The sequence below is a fragment of the Ylistrum balloti genome, unplaced genomic scaffold, assembly GCF_031769215.1.
Source record: "Ylistrum balloti isolate Yb309-2 unplaced genomic scaffold, AGI_CSIRO_Ybal_v1 Utg369726, whole genome shotgun sequence".
Classification (NCBI taxonomy): Eukaryota; Metazoa; Mollusca; class Bivalvia; order Pectinida; family Pectinidae; genus Ylistrum; species Ylistrum balloti.
The window spans coordinates 746210-768662 of record NW_026781943.1 but is presented as its reverse complement, the minus strand read 5'-3'; the positions used below and the strand labels follow the sequence as shown (position 1 = coordinate 768662).

Below are 22453 nucleotides of genomic sequence, written 5' to 3'. Positions count from 1 at the left end.
TATTAGGGAAAACTCTTCCTTAGGAGAAAGATTGTAGGGATCTATAAGAATTAATATTCATCCTCTTGTGGGAGGGTTAGATTCCATATAAAGAAGCCTTGTATATTAGAATTAATATTCACCCTCTTGTGGGAGGGTTAGATTCCATATAAGGAAGCCTTGTATATTAGAATTAATATTCACCCTCTTGTGGGAGGGTTAGATTCCATATAAGGAAGCCTTGTATATTGAAATTAATATTCACCCTCTTGTGGGAGGGTTAGATTCCATATAAGGAAGCCTTGTATATTAGAATTAATATTCACCCTCTTGTTGGAGGGTTAGATTCCAAATAAGGAAGCCATGTATATTAAAATTAATATTCACCCTCTTGTGGAAGGGTTAGATTCCATATAAGGAAGCCTTGTATATTGAAATTAATATTCACCCTCTTGTTGGAGGGTTAGATTCCAAATAAGGAAGCCATGTATATTAAAATTAATATTCACCCTCTTGTGGAAGGGTTAGATTCCATATAAGGAAGCCTTGTATATATTGGCAACTTAATAATCTTTCTCCTCTGATGGAAATTGCCTTCTCTCCACCCCAAAGTGAAACTAGCCAGGCGTAAAATTTCAGAATTAAGATGACCTGCAGGTCATTAAAAGGCTACAGGAAATGGTTTTATGAAGCATATTTCATATCTTCTAAGATATTGTCATAATGTCCGGTTGTTTTATTAAAGATACAGTGCTGAAGAAAAATCAAAATGAATTTCCATTATTTTTGTAAGCTTCTGTTAACAAACACAGCTGACAAGAGAGTGGTTCCCAGTCTTTATTGAGATATAAATATTACAACACAGACTGACACGGTCTCATGTGGTCAGGTATCACCCAGACCTATGGACAATATATCACGTCTCTCGCACACCTCCTTATATATATTTATCTATCATATCTATCATACATGCCCCTCTTCACCAACCCAGTCAACAACAAAAGACCCTCCCGATTACTTAACCCTCTCCTAATGCTCACCAGCCAACAAAAACTTCCCCCATCATTTACTTTAACCTTCACTCCCCCCCCACCTCCAAACCCTCTTTCCTCCACTCAACCATCTAATTCTAATTAAAAAAACAACCTCCCCATTATTGAACCGTTTCCTGTCTCTTACACCTGTGTGTATACTTGAAGTTCCCTTCACTAGCATACTAGCTTCACATTTCTGTTCTCTCCTGTATCCTGTCAGCAACTTCAATATCCTCTTTTCAATGCTTCACAGACTAAAATTAATCATTATTCCGATTAGTGACAAAATTATGTTGCTGAATTCAGAGCCAAGAAAAAATATTCAGACATTATTCCAAACTCAGGGGCTTAAATATGTGAATTGAACCAATGTTAATCATTAGGAATGAAAGCCTTGACAAGTCCTCAAATGAAAATAGGTAAAGTCTGACCTCCTCCAAACCCTTTCCCTGATAATGGAATACCGTCTTTGTAAATAGCTAGTATACATATGGCCTCTATGCAAAATATACTTTTCTAATATAATGTGTTGGAGGCAAATTCCCTGAGCCTCTACAGAGATAAATAAGTGTCCAGCCTTCAAACAGATATAAATACCTTCCTCATAGGTCTAAAACAACCATCTCTCACTGTATCCTCTGACCGCTGCAACGAAAGAGATGATATCCTTTTTTAGTCGTGAACAGCTGCATTACAGTCCTTTCACACATAAATAAAGACCTGATCCTATGAGATGAAGATATCACTTGTTCACAAAGTATGATTTGAATCCACCCCTACCCCTCCAACAAAGCCCGACAATTAAGGAGAAATTTGGCCTGTGAAGAACATATATCATTGCACCTAAGCATCTAATTGATACTCAGTCCACAGGTGTTCAAAAAAACCTCACCCAGCATTGTCTCAAATTTCTTGTTTGTGATAATTCTAAGCACAGCCTTAACCATTTCTAGGAATACCCTCCAAACCTTCGATATATAATTGATTTGAAGGTAAAAGATATCATTGTCATGTATGAACACCTTGACAATGGGACAAAAACATACACATCAGTTTGTGTTAAATAAACTGACGAATATTATAAACATGCACTACTTAATTTATATGATGCTTCATGACTTTCAGTTGCAAACCTTTCAGCACTTTCTGTTGTCTCTTTCAGTTTGTAGTGTACAAATCCAGTACATTCAAATCCTGCACTGGTTTACATGTCTGATTTTTAAAACCGAACGATGTGTGGCAGAAATATTCTTAAATACAATCTGCCGCCTTTTTGGCAGCTACAGCCAGTCTGTGTTTATAGTGATCAGCGAGGGCTCAATGTCCTTCAAAAGCAGAAAAGAAACAGATGACCTTTTGCAGAACATCTGGATTATGTCTGATGTATGGCTTTTGTATGAGCTAGTCTGCCACTAAGTCCCCCAAAGATACATATCAAGTGCACCAGACTGCTGCCAATGTCTCAATAAACAAAAGAAATTAGAATAGTTCATGATTCCTACACAAATTCATATTTGTCCACATAAAACAGCGTTTCTGATGAATATTTAACTGGTTGTTCACCATCCAACATCACGACCTCCGAAATCTGAAAAGATAACAAGACCTTAATATTAAAAATGATTGATGAAACTTAAATTCCTTAGAATGTACGGTAACCTGGTCATCATTAGGTGGTGGCAAGGTTGCTCGTTTACCATTTTTGTGCATGGCAAGTGCAAGCCCAGAAAAAATACATATATAAATGAAAGCTGCCAGCTAAAAGCTTGTTGCTGGTCACTGGCACATCAGAATCAAGAACTGTTTTAAATCTTAATAATCTCTAGGAGTTTTGAAACTTTGAGATCATTCAGGAAAATCTGAAAAGTTTCATTTTCAAGATTGACCATTTTCTCAGAATCTTATCATAAGTCATTTAAGGCAATTTCAGCCGTTTTTGACCAATATTCTTTGGTATACACTAGTAAAACTATTTTCATCAAGAATATTTCAAATTTATCTTTCAAAAAAAAAAATTTTTGACTACATATTAAGGGTGAGGTATTTCCAACATATATGATATAACTTGATCACAATCACCTATACACAAACAACATACCTGTAAATCACAGTATGATAATTTGGACACAAATGACACGTCGACAGGGAAGAAATCATCGGGATGACCGGCTATACTGAATTCTAGAGTGCCATTCTTATTGGATTTGTCTATTACAGGAAGGGACCACTGTAGCTGGTTTTTTCGACTATCATAATTATATTCGCCATCACAGTCTCCGACAACTGGTCCACCAACACCCGACCTGCAATCAACATTACAAGCAGTAAGTTCTCTATGTCCAAGGGGCAAACCTAATGCCAATGTCAGGAGGTGAGCTTATCACAGGACAATGAAAGGCCATTGTTAAAATTTTTACTGAACAGTATTATATTGTGGGCTTGTTTCAAAGCATGGGCTTAATGCCAGACAAGCACTGTAGTAAATCATTTTCCTTAGTAAGAAAGTGAAATAGTTTTTTTCTTTTTTTGTCGATTCTCATGAAAAGAATTTCAATTTCAAATATTTGTAAGATTTAGAGGTAGTTTTAGGATACTTACGGGAGAGGAATTGTGATGAGTACATCTTGCAGTTCCAGTGAAGGCTGTTCTAGGCCATACTCAATATTCACCTCACAGCCATCTGGTGTCTCATTTGGCCAACAGTTTACTGTTTAAAGAAACCAAAACTTTGTTATCTAGAGAGAAAGTCTCATTAAAATGCTAAGTGATTCATGCTGAAAAAACGTCATTTCATTTATTTTTCCAATAAATGAATAAAAAACAATCACCATAAAAAAAAAGCCTTTTCTAGATCAGAAAACCAAAAGGGATAATAATATCAACATGTCATTCTGTTCCATAATATATATTTTGTTTCCTTGAGTCTAAGAACAGAATAAACACAAATTTTGAAAGTTTTGTGTTGCCCAAAAAGTAAACAAGAGATCCCAGAGGGATTTTTGTGCCATAACATTGTTTGATCTTTTTACTCTCTTTTTTTTTTTTTTTTGGGGGGGGGGGGGGTCGTTTGGATCTTTTTACTTCTTTTCTCCTCTGTTTTGCTCTTAATTACATGAAATTTGAACATTCCTCTTTGAAATAGCAATTACAAACTTTCAACTTTGAAATCCAATATGGCCACCTGGTGTCCATTTTCTTTTTCTGATCAGTCTCAAAATCAATTGGACACAACTAGGGATCAAAGGAAAGAACCCTACATATGAGATCTGAGAAAGACCCATCCAGTCCTTTTCAAGAAATAGTGACAACAAAAATTCTTCACAGATGTATGGACTAAAGACGAAGGGCGATTTTAATAGGCCATCATCTGATGATGGTAGGCTTAGAAAAACTGTTTAGATATCTTTACTCATTCAAATATTCTTGTCAAATATGAAGGTCAGTAATAAGGCATTTCAAAGTCAAAGCTCTTACAAATATTTAAGTTAAAGATGAACAATGTAACATTTTAAAATCAACAAAAACCTTCAACAAATAATTTTCTTCTTCATAACCACGACTAGAGGGATCAACTGGGATATCTTTAAAGTTATATTGCCCAGGATATTTATACTTACTTGACAAAGGCATGAAAGCCTCATCTTGTGTCTGGAACCTCCACTTAAGAACACCCACATCTTGGCCAATAGGGAAAGGTTTGTCTGGGTTCTTTAGAACTACACATGATGTTGAGTTGAACAATTTTTTGTCTATGTTTGGATGAGTCTACAAAAGAAATGAATGGTTTCCCTTCAGCTCTCTTTTTTGTAACGATATAGTTATTACGATTATTGGTTTTTGTATTATGAATAAAGTATATGAAATGAACACAACAATAGTTATGTTTTTCAATTATAATCTGAGCAGTGCTCAACACATACCTCAGCTGTGTCTTTTTATATGTTACCATTGCAACAACAAGACCTCCTTACCCAAGAACGATCTATATTTTCATGAATTTGATGCCTTATAAGCATGAAAGGTGGTCACTGAAACCAATCTCTCGTATCAGGATATCTTCTGAGACTTTTTGGAGGTGATAATGGGCCCCATTCCCACTTGAATTTGTTGCATATCTTCCATAAACCGAATTACCAAAATTTGAACTTTACTCTAGAAAATTTCCTTCCCAATTCATAAATTTTCCCCCAAAATGAGGCAAAAAGGACCCATTCCAAACCAATGATAAGAAAAATGTGAACCGTTTTTAGAGATGTACCCATGAAAAAATCTTCAGTTTCTTCGCAAATTACTAAAGTAGAGATATGCATGTACTTACCTGCATCTGAATGCCTCTCTGGTCATTGTTCACCATGTTGATCTTGATACGACCACAATCAGAGTCATTCACCTTGACTTTGCACATTCCATGTATCTCCATATTCTGTAAGCCACCGTCACGACCTGCAGATACGGAGATCTTTTCCTCTATTGCAATGTGGACTCTGTCAAAAAAACACAATTTCAATGTTTGAAATCTTTACTGATGTGTATGGTAAAACCAAAATTCAAACATTCAATTTCAAATTTTGACCAAGTATTGGTATAAATTATCTGAAACACTAACAAATGAGATGCAAAATTTGATCATATGGATTGAATCAAAATACATGATATAAATGATGAAACCTATTCATACACATTATACAGGTTCAATTTAAACAAATTTAATCTCCATCAAAACAAAATTTTCCATCTTATTTCATCAGATCAAAACAAAATCAGATCATATCCAATCTATCAACATTCTCCAACCAATAAATCTCTTATGGAATAATCTTAAACTCCACTGCATCAGAATCATCTACTGTCAGACGATTTTTTTTATGATAGCCCACTTACCCATCCTGGTCTACTGCTGGTGTACTGGCTTTGGCTACTGTTGAAGACAGGGATGTTGTTGCCTTGGATACTTCTGTAAACATCAACATAAATTACACCAAACATAGTTCTTTTCAGCATTCTCAACAACAACAAAAAAAACACACAAAAAAGTCCATCAAACTTACAATAGAATTCATTCAAACAGTACCATATTTACTTCCAGCTGCATTTTTTTTAGAGCACCTGCCAATGGTTGATTTTCTTTAGTGAGAAATTTACAGGGTTAACTCTTTGAGAAATATTTATATTTGTTAAGAATTATTCTGATTCCTAACTTGTCCAAGGATGGAAAGGATAGAGTAACAAAAGAAGAAAAAATATCTGTCTTTACAGTAACTCAACAACTAGGTTAGCCATAGCTTTTAGTAAAACCCTTCTAATTGGAAAAATAAAACCATTTCCTAACAGAATAAACCTGTCTATTAATCAAATGAGATAAGATCACTTGATAGCAATATTATCTTGTTAAGCTCTCAATATCATAAACCTATTTCTGACAGTTTCCTCTGTACATACTTTCTCCCTCTGACTCCAGCTGTCCAACAAATGTGTCTACATCCTTCTTCTTACTTCCCAAACGCAAGGCTTTTCCTCCACCTGTCGGTCGGCTGTAATTCAAAGACCAGACATAGAGAAAATATGAACACTGCAGCAACTATGGTCATCAATAAAACTGGCAGAGAATTTCAGTCTCAAATATATTTATCATGCAATTAGCCCAAAGGGCCAACACGTAACTTCTGTCTAAATTCTGAGAGGTGAACTTGATATTTGACTACACGTCATGACAGGAAAGGCCTTGGTAACACTCTAAACACCATGAAAATGGTAGGGATATAAATTGAAAAATACTTAAAAAAAAGAGAATACACAATTTGATAAGAGAAGATAGCATTCCTACCTGGCAGGTGCTGTGTATGAGGGCTTAGGTGTGTCGGTAGGTGTGTCCATGACAGAACTTTGGGATGAAGATGAATAGGATGAACTTCCAAACCCACCACCAAATCCAGCACTGCGGCCCCCACTTTTCTGGGCATCGCGCCGTTGTGCCTGAAGTTCCTTGGCTCTCTTTTTCATTAGATCCTTGGCTTCTCTTTCTTGTGTCTACAATGTATATAACAACAGAACCGAGGGATTAGGTTAGATAACAATAATTGTTGTATCTCTCAATCAATTTGCGTTGGAAGACTGGGTTTGGCAATAATACTTCTTAAATAGGTCAATGAAAACAAAATTTTGTATTTCCATCCTGATATCTATGTTTTTGCTTGAATTAAAACAACAATAACCAGTTAAAAAGATGTGTCTATTTGGTTTCCTTCACTCTGATTATTTTCTGGGGTAGGTGGTTTTGTATGGAGGAATACCAGGAGATTTGCTTACCTCTCGAACAGACTTTGCTACAGCCTCCTCATGCGAGTCCATTTCTGTAAATGTACGAATTTGTGCCAGGTTGACATTTTCTCGATAACCTAAAGCGACCACCTCGTCAAATGCAAAGATGAGAGGGAAGGCTTGATCTACGATATCACTTTCCTCCATGTTTCTGCAGTACTCTGGTATCTGTAAAGCAGAAAGACAACTCAGCAATCATGGTAATAAGATTATTGTATATACTTCATTATCACATGCTTTTGACACATTCTCAGTTAATTTTTTATTAAAAAATACAAAAGATATTGTGACCATAGAAATGTACTAATGTACATAAAGATTGCTTTTCAGATATTTTCATTCACACACAAACAGGTGTGATATGTAATTTATACTGGCTTTTAGTGTTTTCGTTGATCTCGGACTTCAATTTTTTTTTACTTTGACAGAAGTTTACAGGATAGTAGTTAAATGTCAAATACGTAATAAATTTTTCAATCGTGTTAAATATAATAGAATATCTGCTTAATCAGTTAATCCCTAAAGCATTGTTATCAATATGTCCATGACAAAGGCACTTAATCCAAAATGCTTAGAATGACACATTTTATGCTTTCTGCATGATGTTCAGTGAGGTAGCCACCAGTTACTGAAAGAAAGCTTCACTTTTAAATAATTCTGTTTGTGGCTGTTCACAGGTGATAAACCCAGAAAATATACAAAGAAGCATGATGCTACTTACTACTCTGGCAAACAGTCTTAAAGTTTCCAGATCCTCCAATATATTACTGGCCTTTGTGGTTATCAGAACAACATAGAGCTTCTCTAGTGGTTGGTACACATATCGTACACTCTCTGTCTCCACAAATGTGTGCTGCTTGCCTGTGTTCATCAGCTTAGGGAAGGCAGCCAATAGGCCTTCTATACGGGAGCGTGTCATCTCAACGAACTGTCGTGAGATGATTGCTGCAATGACAACCACAAAAGACAACTACAGATACTTGGTATTATAGATATAAAACAACTGAAATGAAATGATCTTTTGTGAAGTGAACTTGTTTAAGTTTGCTCTTGTAAAAAAAATAGATGTCAGAACGAGCACAAAAGATCTTCCCAGGTACTAATTATTACATAATTGTAAACAGTTATAGCAGTATCAACTATATTTTCATGGTTTCGGATGTGTGATACTATATCTAGAATATGAAATTAAAGAAATAAAGAACATTGTGTGTAATTACATACAAGAATACAATAGAACAGAAGTTTCTGACCTAGGAATAGAAATGAAAAATTTTGGCAAAAAAGCCATAGCATAAATGTTACTGTAAAATTCTAGCCACCAGTCATAACAGATAATTTAGCTACTTACCTTTCCCCGACTTGTTGCATACCGCTGCTGCCAGCAGCACCTATTAACATAAAACAAATAATTTAATCAACCACTCTTTATACTTTTGATTTTTCAGCATAAAACATTTTGAACAAATTTCATATCATGAAGATCTGTTTTTGAATCAGTGATATTTCTTGGTCATGTTTTACAGTCCTTGGTAGACCGCCCCTCCCAGTCACGCATTAATATTACCAAAATGAGTTTGTAATCATGCAAAATTGTCCACTAGAGTTTAATGATCCTGAGATTAAGTCATAATTTGAACCTGTTTCAAGGTTTCATATCGGTCTGAAACTTTAAAAAATGAAAACCAACGTTCTTGGAAATAACAAAATTGAATAAAGAGGAATGCAGTAGAAATAAAATGGTTTGATAATAGTATTGTTTTAGGAGTGAATACAAGAAATAGAAGAGAGAAATTGACCAGGTGTTTATTGCTTTGAATACCAGTCTTGTCTAACTACATTTTCTCTGTTGCAGTGACGCTAGTAACCAAATGTTGTTTATCACATAATTATCAATAATGTTGATTGTGTACTGATTGTCTTACAGCATGATTTATTTCCATTGTTTACCACATTAACAAGCCTAGTCTCAATTGCAAGCATCCAAAATATAAAATATCTAGATTTTTGATTTCAGGTATCATACCAATTTTCCTATCTCATTTGATAATTACAAACACCTTTTGCTTGTTGTTATTTTTTGGATCTTTTTCATAACTTTTATTACTTCCAAAATTTTATATTTTTTCAGAAGCAACAAAAACTATCAAAATCATGACAGGAGGCTATTGGTTACAGATATAATTTTACATGTTTAGAAATGATAGCGAGTCATTGTCAATGTTTGAGCAAAGAAAAAAGTGTAACTGTTTAAGTCAGCTGACAACTGACACCCCGTGTGGCTAAACTGCTACCAATATAACACATATTTGCTGAAATTATTATCCTTTATGGACAGTCATTAATTATTATCAGGAAAAATAACTTTATAAACTTTCCTCACACAAACATAGTTTAACCTTCTCACCATGAAATGTTTGCAACACTTCACATCAAATATTAGCTGCATATTATTGTTGAATGGAATGCTGATTTTCAATTATAATACAATAAACTGTGATAAGGTTGCATTTGAATGGTGACAAAGGGTTCAAATTAAATAAATGACAGGTACAAATTTGATAACCTTGTTTACCTTTTGCAAGCTTTTGAAAGCATATTTCCTTTATCATACAAGTGTGAAAGTTTCAACTGATGTTTGTAATTAAGATGAATTTCATTCTGAATGTGACATGCACATGTTTTATTTCAAGATGACCTAAAAATATGCTTTAGTATATACCGGTATAGAAAAGATGTATCTACCCAATTTTGATATATAGTACTGCATACCCTAATAGTGTAAACAAAAGAGACAGGGTGTGATTATTTATATAACAATGTTAATTACTAGATTCTAGTCTAGTGTCAGTGGTTCTTATTCTGTATCCAGCTGTAAAAGCAACCCTGCAATTCCGCAATTTTATAAGGTTCTTCCAGCTTCTAAGTACTCTTGTAAAACATATCTGAAAATTCCGTTCTGGTTTCAACAACAGCGAAGCGGGTCGTGTAATTCAAAGAAGATCGTGAAATATCAATTCAATGTGTTCATCTGCATAAGCTATCGTATTATTTCATTTTTTTTCTGCTCTGTTTTCACTAACTTTACCAAAATTTCAAGGGAAGTGAGGGGGGGGTGTAAGCCGGCATACAAACAGAGATGATTCGACAGATAACTGATCAAAACAAAAAAATGCAAGGCATTATAATAAATCAATTCACTTAAGATATTACCATGGTTGTCACTAGATGATTTAACTGATGTCGAATTTGGCGTATACGTGTTGGAAGTTGTTCGTCTACCAAGTACACGAATGTCAGCACAGCTTTCCAGCCACGTCAATCTAGTTTTATATCAATCCGCAAATCCGTTATATTTTCCTTGCCATTTCGATGATACCTACATAACTTTTGATGTGTATTTTTTCAAGTCACCCTTTTAAAGTTATATTTTCTTTTTTGACTCTGAATTGCACAAAACATGTAAATCTAGCACCACTTTATTTTACATTTATTTTCTTCTGCGGATTGAAGTAGTTCGTCGCCGGAAGTTAAATTTGCTCCGTTACTGCTGGATGTGTTGGAAATGAAAATATTTGTTTTAAACATGAACATAAAAATAAGAATAAAGTATGCTTATTGTTTTCATTGTTTCTTGTTTATTACATAGACTTACCGTTGAAAATAAATATAGTTTATTCATATCAACATTCGCTTTTTTCCTCGCACTAGCAATCACGTGACCACATTGAAAATGGTGGTTTCCGATTTCCTGATCAACAATAAAAGAAAAGAACAAAAGTTGTAAACATTACCACTAAGGAGAACTACGGACCACAACAAAGTTTCTGTTCAGGGTTAGACTTCGATCAAACGGTAAGAGTTCTTATTGCTGTCTTCTGATTTTCATTGGCGTGGTTTCAGCTTCAGTTTTTGAACACGCCTAAAAAATTGGATTCTGACAGGTCAGCGAGTGCCCTGTTGCAGATGCTGAGTTGCTTCCAAAGATGCGCATTATCTCGAATATTCATTATTAATTGTTAAAGCATCAACTGCTGCATTCTTTCCTTTTTCAAGATTCGGTGCTTTGTTTTACCATTTTTAGCGAGACTCCAATAAGGCACTGTCAATTTTGATAAAATGGTTATAAATGTTGACTTAAATTAAAACTAGGTACGGCATTTTATTATCCTTTCAATTTTTCAACGAAGCGTACAGGAGCTCTGAAATTTACCAATCTGTATTTACGATTAAGACAGATATATTCACAGCGTCATGCTTTCATTTGCTGTGTTTAGAATATAACCTATGTGACAGGCAACTGTGAGACCAAAAGAATTTAAGGTTGTCTTGCATTTGCTCCATAAGTGTTGTGTTTTCAAACTAAAAGGATAGATGGGGTTTAACTTGTTATCTGACTGACATGTTGATGTAGCGTCAGTTGCATGATCTCATGTAGCAGACTTCTTTGTAGTCATATTTAAAGCAAATTGAATTGTACATTTTAAATAAATCTTCAAATTCTTTGACTGCACACTATATAGGTGGTATGCCATCTTACCATGGATGACATTCAATGCCTTTTCCTTGGCTATTATCGGGAAAAATAGAAAATTGTGACAAAATTCATGCCTGTGTAGTTTTAATAGTTTTTTTTTTTTTTTAAATTGAAATAAAATTGAAAATTCAGACGTTAAAGTTTTAAACAGGGCTCTCACACCCCATTTTGGGACTGGGGCCCGGGGCCCTTAGAATTGGGAAAAATAGCAGCGTTTTCCTTAGAATTGGGAAAACTTGGGGTCTAAATTGGGAAAAGAAGATACTATTTTGCATTGGGAATTTGGCCCCAAATCTGGCAGATCAAGAGCCCTGTTAAATACTTACAAATTTAAATGTTGAAGTTTTTAAGATTTACAAATTCAGAAGTCTTGATTTGTGATGAGAACCTACTTCAGAGAAAGTAAACTTGAGATCAACACATCCTATTGTAATAATAACTAGCAAGTGATCTTATAAATAATATCAACCCTAACTAAATAATCACACATAATGAAAATTAATGACACAACTTGCAAACTGGTCCTCTGATATATAATTTTTTGTGGATGGTCATACTTCATTCATTTTCTCAAATCACTATATCTTCGACATGCTCCTTCATTTTGCGTCTGATTTTGAACAAAAGTGGCCACCATTTTGATTGTATGCTGCTAGTTCTACCTTGATAAGTTGGAAAATGTAAACTTAATTTCACTTAGAAAATCATTCCATGAGCATCCTATAATAACGATTATCTTACAATTTTCTATTTTTAGAAATATCTTTATATTGTGTATTGGTTAGGAGATCATATTAAAAAGTGAAAACAAAAGTAGAATACACACTTCTTGTTTAGAAAGAAATCATTGGAAAATTGGTTGTCTTTCTTATTAGACATGTATTCATTCATATGTAATCGATCATTGGGACAATACTATTTAATTTACATGGTTTGGGTTTCTGTTTAAAATGCGTTTGAGATATGAAACTTGAATTTTCTGGAAGAAAACACAAATAAAAAAAATCCTAGTTGAAATTTCTGCCATTGTAACTGAGTTTACGTACATGTAAAATAATGAGTGAAAAAAATGAAAAAACGTGTAGAATATATTTTTTTTTATATCACAATCAGTAAGAAATTAAGGTTTTATGTTTTATTGATTACATTATCAACTTCAGATGAATGACTAGTATGTGGCATATTAGCAGTGATGTGTTTAAGATGCCAAACTTGTAATCAGTATCATGCAAAATCAGGATGAAGTGTTTATTAAATGTGATAGCAGCTAGAAAGACAGAAAACTATTGATAGGTAGTTTGGGACATTAAAACACATGTTGGTTTTGTAAGGCAAAGCTAGCTATATAACTTTAATCTTTCAATTATGTGGTTTCTTATAATCTTTCTCATTTTTTTTTCAATTTAAAAAAAAATTATACTTTTTCACAATCCCAAAGTGCATAAACATTAGTTTTATTTTCAGTTTTAATTTACAATGGAAACAAAATGGACTATCAGGACCTGTTTTATATAAATATGCATTAGTTGTCAAACTGAGTTGATTAATTCTAAATTGAAGCCATTGTAACTTTGTATTTCTGCTAATTATGAATGGTAGTCAGGGTTTCCCATAAGAGCCGGTCGCCGGCCAATTTGACCGGCTACTTTGATCATTTGGCCGCCTACACCAATCCAGTTCCGTAATAATGTTCTGTACACAACTACATGTACACGGCAGGACAGCCTCCTACTTTCACTACACAGCCTACTATTGACAAAATTATGGAAAACCCTGGGTAGTAGTATTTGTCACCATTCATCTTTGTCAAATTCAAGTATTTCTTTTGTTTTTTTTCCTCCTAGTAGATATGGAATTGTCTTTTATTCCTTATTTATTCTTATTAAATAATTCTAAATTAATTGGGACATATGGGTAAGTTATATTGGCATTTGCAATGTCTTAATGCAAAAGAATTTTTTTGTTTTGGAGTTAATGACCCCTTAATAGGTAAAAAAAATTGGTATGTATGTTGAATTTCTGTGTAAACTCATAACTATAAAAAAAAGGCTCCACTTCCACTTTCTTTGATTAAATGATTTATTATGACTACACTTTACCTATACCAATCCCTATAAAATGTTTTCAATCTGTATTTGTTTGTTATACTAGATCGGTATTTTCAGAATGGTTTCTTTTGTATATCTAAGACTTTCTTTTTTTTGAATTTTTAAGAGAATACTTTCAAGTCTTTGTTCTGATGTGTTAACTGAACATTCTGAGGTCAATTTTATTGGCTTACACAGATCATTTTTGACTGGATTTTTTGGTGCACATATTTTTCAAGAAGAAGCATTTTTTACTATTTACAACTTAAAAAAGCACCTGCGCTCATTACATGGGTATGGACATTTCACAGATTTTCACAGCAACAACCATGTTCTTTTTTACTATCTCAAGAAAGTTGATGTGGCAATGCTGATGCCATCTGTAGTAACCGATTTTCTTCTTACATTTAAACTGTCATGGATGATGATGAGTTTTGTATGACAGAACCACGAAGTTAAATGTAAAGAACATATCATTACTGATTGTAGGTTTGATTTGGATGAAGGCCATGTAGGGTAACAGATCAGCACAAGAAATCATGTAGCTACGGTGTGGATGGGCTGTTTGGCATGGCAACATGTACAAGGTAAAAATGATATAAGCTTTGACTTTGACTGTTGTACACATATATAAATGAGCATATTATAAGAGGCAAAATGATAGTTGCACTCTGTTGATATGTAGCAAATATAAATGATTATTACACCCTCTGGTTAACAGGTGTAAATGGTTATTATACCCTCTGGTTAAAGGGTGTAAATTGTAATTACACCCTCAAGATAACAGCTGTGAATGGTAATTACACCCACTGGTTAACAGGTGTAAATGTAATTTTACCCTCTGGTTAATAGGTGTAAATGATACTTATACTACTAACAGGTGTAAATTGTAATTACACCCACTGGGTAACAAGTGTAAATTGTAATAACACCCTCAACAGTATAAATGATAATTACAGCATCTGGATAACACAAGGAAATTATTATTACCTTCTATGGTTAACAGGTGTAAATGATACTTAATACCATTTGGGCAACAGGTGTAAATGGTAATTACACCCACTGGTTGACAGGTATAAATGGTAATTATAGTGTCTTGTTAACAGGTGTAAATGATAATTACATATACACAACCTGGTTAACAGGTGTACATGATAATTACATATACACAGCCTGGTTAACAGGTGTAAATGATAATTATATAGTCTGGTTAACAGGTGTAAATGATAATTACGTATACACAACCTGGTTAACAGGTGTAAATGATAATTATACAGTCTGGTTAACAGGTGTAAATGATAATTACGTATACACAACCTGGTTAAGAGGTGTAAATGATAATTATACAGTCTGGGTAACAGTTGTAAATGATAATTACACCTTCTAGGTAACAACTGTAAATGATAATTACACCTTCTGGGTAACAGCTGTAAATGATAATTACACCTTCTGGGTAACAGCTGTAAATGATAATTACACCTTCTGGGTAACAGCTGTAAATGATAATTACATCTGGGTAACAGGTGTAAATGATAATTACATCTGGGTAAATGATAATTACACCTTCTGGGTAACAGCTGTAAATGATAATCACACCTTCTGGGTAACAGCTGTAAATGATAATTACATCTGGGTAACAGGTGTAAATGATAATTACATCTGGGTAACAGGTGTAAATGATAATTACACCTTCTAGGTAACAACTGTAAATGATAATTACACCTTCTGCAAGTTCTGGGTAACAGCTGTAAATGATAATTACATCTTGGTAACAGGTGTAAATGATATTTAAACCCTGTGGATAACAAGTGTAAATGATAATAACACTTTCTGATTATCAGGTGTAAGCATTAATTACACCTTCTGTTTATTCTTTAAATAATAATTATACCATTTGGATATAAATATAACAGGTGTGAATTACATTTTTATCCACTGTCATGGAAAAATGCTGAAAATTAAAAAAAAAAATCACAGTGGGGTTATCCTGTAATTAGATTTAACTTCAGTACCCAAAGAAAATGATGTGATGACAGAAATATAGATCAGTTTGATTGTCAAAAGCAAGTTCATCAGCAGATTTAATAACCATATCTATATGTCTATAGGGCCACATTGACTGTGAAAAAAACCCTCTATCAGTACTGGCATGTCCTTGAATGACCCTGACTGTTAATAGGATGTTATGTAACAATAAATAGTTAACAGAATGTTACCATGTGACTTGTACTGTGACTTTGAGTTATTTTGATAGACCACAAGGCTTATTGTAGGATCGATATTGAAAAAGAGCACAAAAATATTGATCACACATGAAGTGTTATTTTTGTGAAAACAATATAAAATTGATTGTTGTTGTGTTGTAATTCATTATAAATCTTTGACCAACATCAACATTTTAAAACGGGACTTGATAGGTCAGTGGGTAGAATCCTGACCTGTGTAACATCATGTCAAGATTTAAGGTGCCTTGTGGTTTGTATATTCCTCTGAACATTGAAAAACAAAGTCGTCTCTACTTGGGAAGGTGTGTCCATGAGTAAGAGAATTTACCTCAATGTGACAGGCTTTACTAATATTGTTTATTGAGGTAGCCACCAGCTATTACAAGGAGACCAGTCTTCAAAATGTCACATGTATATTCCACATAATATCACTGACTTATCTTCCTCATTTGAAGATCGTAGATGTGTGGTTTGATTCCTTGGAAACTGAATCACTAGCCACCTTAATAGCTATATCCCTGAGCAAGACATGTTACACCAATAAAAAAACTCAAAATCACGTACATATTTAGCTGTATGATTTATCCTGCAGTAAGGGACCAATCCAATATTTCTTTATTTCTTTTGATGGCATTTCTTTTGATATAGCATGAAATGGTTTACTGTGGATTTTGATACCATATATGGGCTTATCAGTGGCTAAGTACAAGCTCTGTTGATTGCTTGCTTATTAAATTAGACAAACAAAGATTTAGATAGCAAATTTCTTAATATAAAAGACCGGGAAAACACTTTATTGAAGACAAAGAATGAAATTCAAACAATTTCCAGAATTTGTGATGGGGAAAAAGTCATATCCAGTTAATCAGAGCTTTAAAATTGTGTCCTCACAGGTGCTGCTGTTTACATGATAGTCAGCATTTCACAGACTTCTGGTTCTGACAGAATAAATTCCTTCTCCACATCAATATACAAAATACATCTGGGAAATATACTGCGGCAACAAGTTTATATGTATAATGTAAATACTTCTATATCTTACTGAGATTTGGTTTTTATCTTTCATTGTATATATATATATGTATCATATATATATAATTCATTTTACATCAAAGTGTGGTCGGTTGTAAAGAGGAACTGAGTATCATAATAAGTATATGATGTTGGTATTTGTATGCATTAAGCCATGACTAAGAAAAATATAACAATATAAACATATTATTCATGTTTGAATTCTTTTATAAGTCAGATCTTTTTATGTGTATAGCTTGTGCAGATGTTAACAATTTTCTCAAGTCTTGTTTTAAGGACGTTAAACAATGCAAGTCTAAAACCAAATTCTTCTCAACACTCATAGCCAAGTAAATATATTGTGAGGTTTTTATCCCAGTGGAACGATATCTATGAATTGGTGAAGTAACAGTGCCTGCGTTGTTGTCTAAATGATACTGGGAAAACATTGAAATGTGTCAATTCACTGTTATCATCTCCATTTTATTGGGCTTCTGTGACTTACAGTTGTAGTAACAGCATCAGAATGTTCTGTAACACTCTTTCCTATACTTCCCTTGCTATTTTAATGGACAATCCCAGATAATGTAATTTGGTTGAGCTCACTTTGCTAAATGGGGTGTTATTGATCCAGGGTCCAGAAGATAAAAGGTTTATTGTGATTCAACATGCTGACTGATAAAGGGTTGCTGACTCACCCCAGCAGCAGTAGCGACTTGAGACTTGTATCTCACAGGGATGACCAGATGACCGCAGGCAACTCACTAAGATGACCCATAGGCTTTTATTTGTATCTTGTATCACTGCAAGTGAAACAGATATATCAGACAGTGTCTCAGAAATGTCTTGCTGGAATAAATAAACAACCACATACGATCCAGAGGTGGTTATGTATGTGATCATCAGCTACTGAAGGGAATATTGTGTACCAGAATCTTAGTGCCCATGGAGGACAAAATGACCAGACCCTTAAGTGATCAATCCAATAGTCGTTACATAACGATCAACGGCCATATAAAACGGTGTAAAGGGAAATATCAGACTCCATCTGTGACGTTTATTACACTGGAATCTCGGCTTTGAGGATACTATTCTTTGTATTGGAATGATGTCCAGCAGGATAACAAAATGATGAAATATTTACAGGAATAACCACATAGATTGTTATATCATAATATTGTGTAAAGGGAAACATCAGCAGATATCTCTCTGAGCTTCTACATCATACTGGAAACAGTGATGTCATATCATGAAGTATATACATAGTAATGTGTAAAGGAAAATATTGGTTGCTGTCACTCTGAGGCTTATCATATATACAGCTGAACTATCCATGAAGACTCTTCAGGATAAAAAATTATTAAATGTGTCTTAAATCTCCTCCATGACTTTAATGCTCCAAAAGCATTGGATACTGTCTCCATGACCTACAATACTGGACTAATTTTCGGGACCTTACCCTCTATTGGATTGACAAGAAACACTTTCATATTGGCATAGAAATAACGGCCTTGGGGTAATGGTTTTGAGGAAACTGAGAGAACATCACCAAAATTACTCAGAAAATGACTGCAGGTGCTGGAAGATATAGCCAGCGTTGAACCAAACGAGCAGCACCAATACATCAATGTTGTAATATAATAACCAGCGTAATTAAAGGATTGGACCTCTGTTTCCTAAAATCAAATTTTGAAGGAATCGATGACAAGAGTATGTTTCAGTAATTGATCAGTGGAAATTAGCAGTACTGATATTAGCAGTACTAAAGATAAGTAGCACTGAAATCAGGAGCAGATTAGCAGTACTTAAATTAGCAGCAGAGATAAGCAGTCCAGAAATTAGCAGTGCTGAAATTAGCAGCAGAAATTAGCAGTACTAAAAATTAGCAGTACTTAAATTAGCAGCAGAGATAAACAGTCTAAAAATTAGCAGCACTGAAGTTAGGAGCAGATTAGCAGTACTTAAATAAGCAGCAGAGATTTGCAGTACAGAAATTATAAGTACTGAAATTAGCAGCAGGATCTACATTTCCTTTACACTTTGGTGATAAAACTCCTTTGGTTTCACAGTTAAGGGAGACAACTTTTACTTTAAAAAGAAGGAAGCCAGCACAGTGAAATGATTTAACGATGTTCCCTGTGTGAAGAGACGTTGTAAAACTGATGTGTTGCGAAGTTTGACCTTGGAAAGTAGAAGCATTCAGTTAATAAGTTAAGGTTTGGTTGATGACTGTATGTACAGAATTCAATTTCAGTTAGCTTGTGATGATTTTTCCATCTCTATGTCCACATATTCTGAACTGAACATAATGGGCAAGGTTGGTATACATGTGTTATAACTGAACACACAGGCACGTTTCTGTTAGATTAAGCAAAACTTAGATTTGTTTATACTTCTTCTTTGAAGGGAAACATGCCACTGCGTTGTCAGGCAAAGCAATTAGAATTAAGACAAAAATCACGGGATTCACTTAATAAGCCACTGGACATAAAATGGTATATCTTTCCTGGCCTGGTATATAGAAGAGATATGTACTGAGAGTGTGGTCAGAATATAGTGCTGCAAGGCATACTGTGTATAGCATTGATACCCTAGGTAGACTCAGAAGATATGATAGGATTTACCAGAAAAGTGGTTTATCCCCAAGGGATATGTACGCAAATTGTGGCTACATAGTGTGCTATTGGTCGATACTGTTTCTCATCTGTAGTGAAAAAAAAAAGTTGAAATGTGTTACATAGCAGGACTGTTCAGGAGACAAAAGTGGACGTGAATTATTGATACAGGAGCTGAAAGTAGTGTACAGCAAGCAGTTCACACTAATACTATCCGATCATGGGGCAGGTGGTCAACACCCGGAAATGTTTACATCAAGGTCACCAGACTGACCATCTGACTGGCCCTCACTATGGTAACCAGTATTGACTGCAACTGTGATGTATAAGATAATTGAACCAATTTATAGAAATTCTAGCTTCAGAGATTTTATCAATGCAGGATGTTCACTATGACTAATCTGATAATACTTAAATAAGTCTTGAAGAAGATGTAGGAAGAGACAAATTGAAGAGGTGACCTAGACTTGTGACCTTGACTAGAATGTCAAGGTAAATTGGAAATTGTTGAAACTGTCCACTCTTTACAACAAACTGTGATATCGTCTGTAGACTATTTCAAAGTTCTGTTTTTAACAATATGAAGCAGAGGAAGGAATAAGTCAGAAAAGAACCTATCTTTCCAAGCGGTCATTTCCAGATCCATTGTTGATTATGATAGGTCAGCTTTAGTGTGATTACCACTGGTCAGCTGACAGTGACCATCACAATTGGTCACTACAAGATGATCTGGGCAGGGCTGTTGTCATTGTGGACACGGAGACGGTCAAGGTATGTACTTCTTTATACAGGAACGTAAGGGTCAAATGTCAAAAGGGTCAAAGGTTTGATACAACATTGCTTTAAAGTAATGATGTTACATTATAAAGGCTTATCCTTGCAGCGTCATGTCCCTGTGTCTATAACATCACAATGGATCTCGGTTTCTTCCTTTTGTGTGATAATGCAAACTGTCATGACACACCTTAATCCTGTGTATTCATAGCCAATCAATGACATGTCAGTAATAACATTTATTGTGTTATGACACTGATGCAGGAGAGTGATGTAGTAAAATGATGATGGTACATTTATATTAAATCCAGGTGTTTCTTGTATTGGTACCTGGAGTGAGGGATTTATAAGTGCTGTGTGTAGTATGGAAGTTGTAATTCGTTAAACCTCAGATTTATTTTCTTGAGTCTTGATTAAAATTACATCTAATAAATTCAGTGAATACAGCAGACTAACAGCTGTGAATACAATTTTTCAATCTTTATGTGATACTGTAGAATACTGTTGGTTTATATACATTTTAAAGTGTGTTTGGTACATGTTACATACCATGTTTGTATCTGTACACCAAAGGTTATGTTGTATTGGTCCTTTATTGCTGACACACGGAAGGGAGGATATAAGATGACATGTATGGGGGTGTGGCTCAGGATTTCTGAAAGGCCACTTTAAACTTAGTTCAGAGTTGAAGTTTTATGTCTGAAGTAGGCATTGTTATAAAACAGGGGGAAAAATGAGAGTTGGAAGTTCTTTGCTGCATTTACAAATTATACGACAGAAAAAAGTGATTTGTATGGATGGCGTGTAAGGTCTACTTATAAATATGTGTATTGTACCAATATCTTCAGATTTTTTAGTCCTATAAAGATGGCCTTATCAATTCAGCAACAAGCCCATGTCTGGTAATAAGCCCACTCATATACATAAAGGTGCTTCCTCATTGAAATATCGACAAATGATATAAAAATCATTGTTTTCCTGGATTATTTTTTCAGTTTTTCTGAGGTCTAAAAAACATTGATGAATAGATATATTGCAAATAAAACAAATTGAGTCGATTTCATGATGTCTTTGCAAAACACATGTTCATTAAAACGTCTTTTGGTAAAACTGTTAAGTCAGAAGAAGTTAATTTTACATCGTGTACTTCATTGTTGCCATGTACTAAGCAACATCACAAGACTTTGAATCAAATGTAATGTGTTGTACCCCCAGATTTTGTATTTGACAATATTTTTACAATACAACATGGCTTTCATATACAGTAAGCCCATCTCATGATTTTGAGTCATAGGTAATGTGTTGGTGCCCTTATATTGAACTTGAATTTTTAATTATTATAAAAGTTTTTTTCTACAGTAATACATAGTTGTCATGCAGTAAGCCCATCTCATGACTTTGAGTCAGATGTAATGTGTTGGCGCCCTCAGCGTTTTATCACACGGTAGATAATATACACTAACGGTACTGTGTGTTCTTCATTTCTGATCAGCAGTAGAAATATTTTAACTTGTTTTATATCAAATTTCTTGAGAACTTTAAACAATGAACAGTTGATTACATATCTGTCCTACCAGTGTATTTGTTCTCCACCCAGTTAATTCTCGAGTGATAATGACAGATGGGTCATATCTCTGTGTAGGTAATTAACTAGTACAATATAGTCCCCTCTTGAACTGAGTATCTATATAGGGCCAGTAACCCGTAACACATGGAAACAGACAGAGGGAGCTGGTAATTTCTCCCTCTTCACTCACAACGACCCTTCATGCAATACACTACAAGGTTTAAAATGCATAAGAGAGAAAATATAATTAGTTCCCCCTTTGTATTTCAGAGCACGCACATACTGTATTTAATTATCATTTGACAG

The 22453-nt window shown here is 34.4% G+C and overlaps 1 protein-coding gene across 1 annotated transcript; it reads right to left on the bottom strand.

Annotated features, from left to right (window-relative positions):
* Nucleotides 1-1085: 1085 nt before the first annotated feature.
* On the bottom strand, nt 1086-10638 carry LOC132565586 (coatomer subunit delta-like). The gene is made up of 12 exons (XM_060230230.1): nt 10545-10638; nt 8683-8722; nt 8053-8276; nt 7320-7499; nt 6838-7040; nt 6453-6544; nt 5895-5967; nt 5332-5497; nt 4631-4778; nt 3612-3720; nt 3112-3316; nt 1086-2601 (listed from the first exon to the last, which is right to left on the bottom strand). Exons 1-12 carry the CDS (start codon nt 10545-10547, stop codon nt 2512-2514), a joined length of 1533 nt encoding a protein of 510 aa, XP_060086213.1. The 5' UTR covers nt 10548-10638; the 3' UTR covers nt 1086-2511.
* Nucleotides 10639-22453: the final 11815 nt, after the last annotated feature.

Bases quoted from the DNA above. Each gene is read 5' to 3' on its own strand.
- LOC132565586 (XM_060230230.1), bottom strand. The intron at 7,041-7,319 runs GTAAGCAAATCT...TATACATTGTAG, and splicing joins TAGCAAAGTCTGTTCGAGAG to ACACAAGAAAGAGAAGCCAA. The intron at 3,721-4,630 runs GTAAGTATAAAT...TTCTTTAAACAG, and splicing joins GGCTTTCATGCCTTTGTCAA to TAAACTGTTGGCCAAATGAG.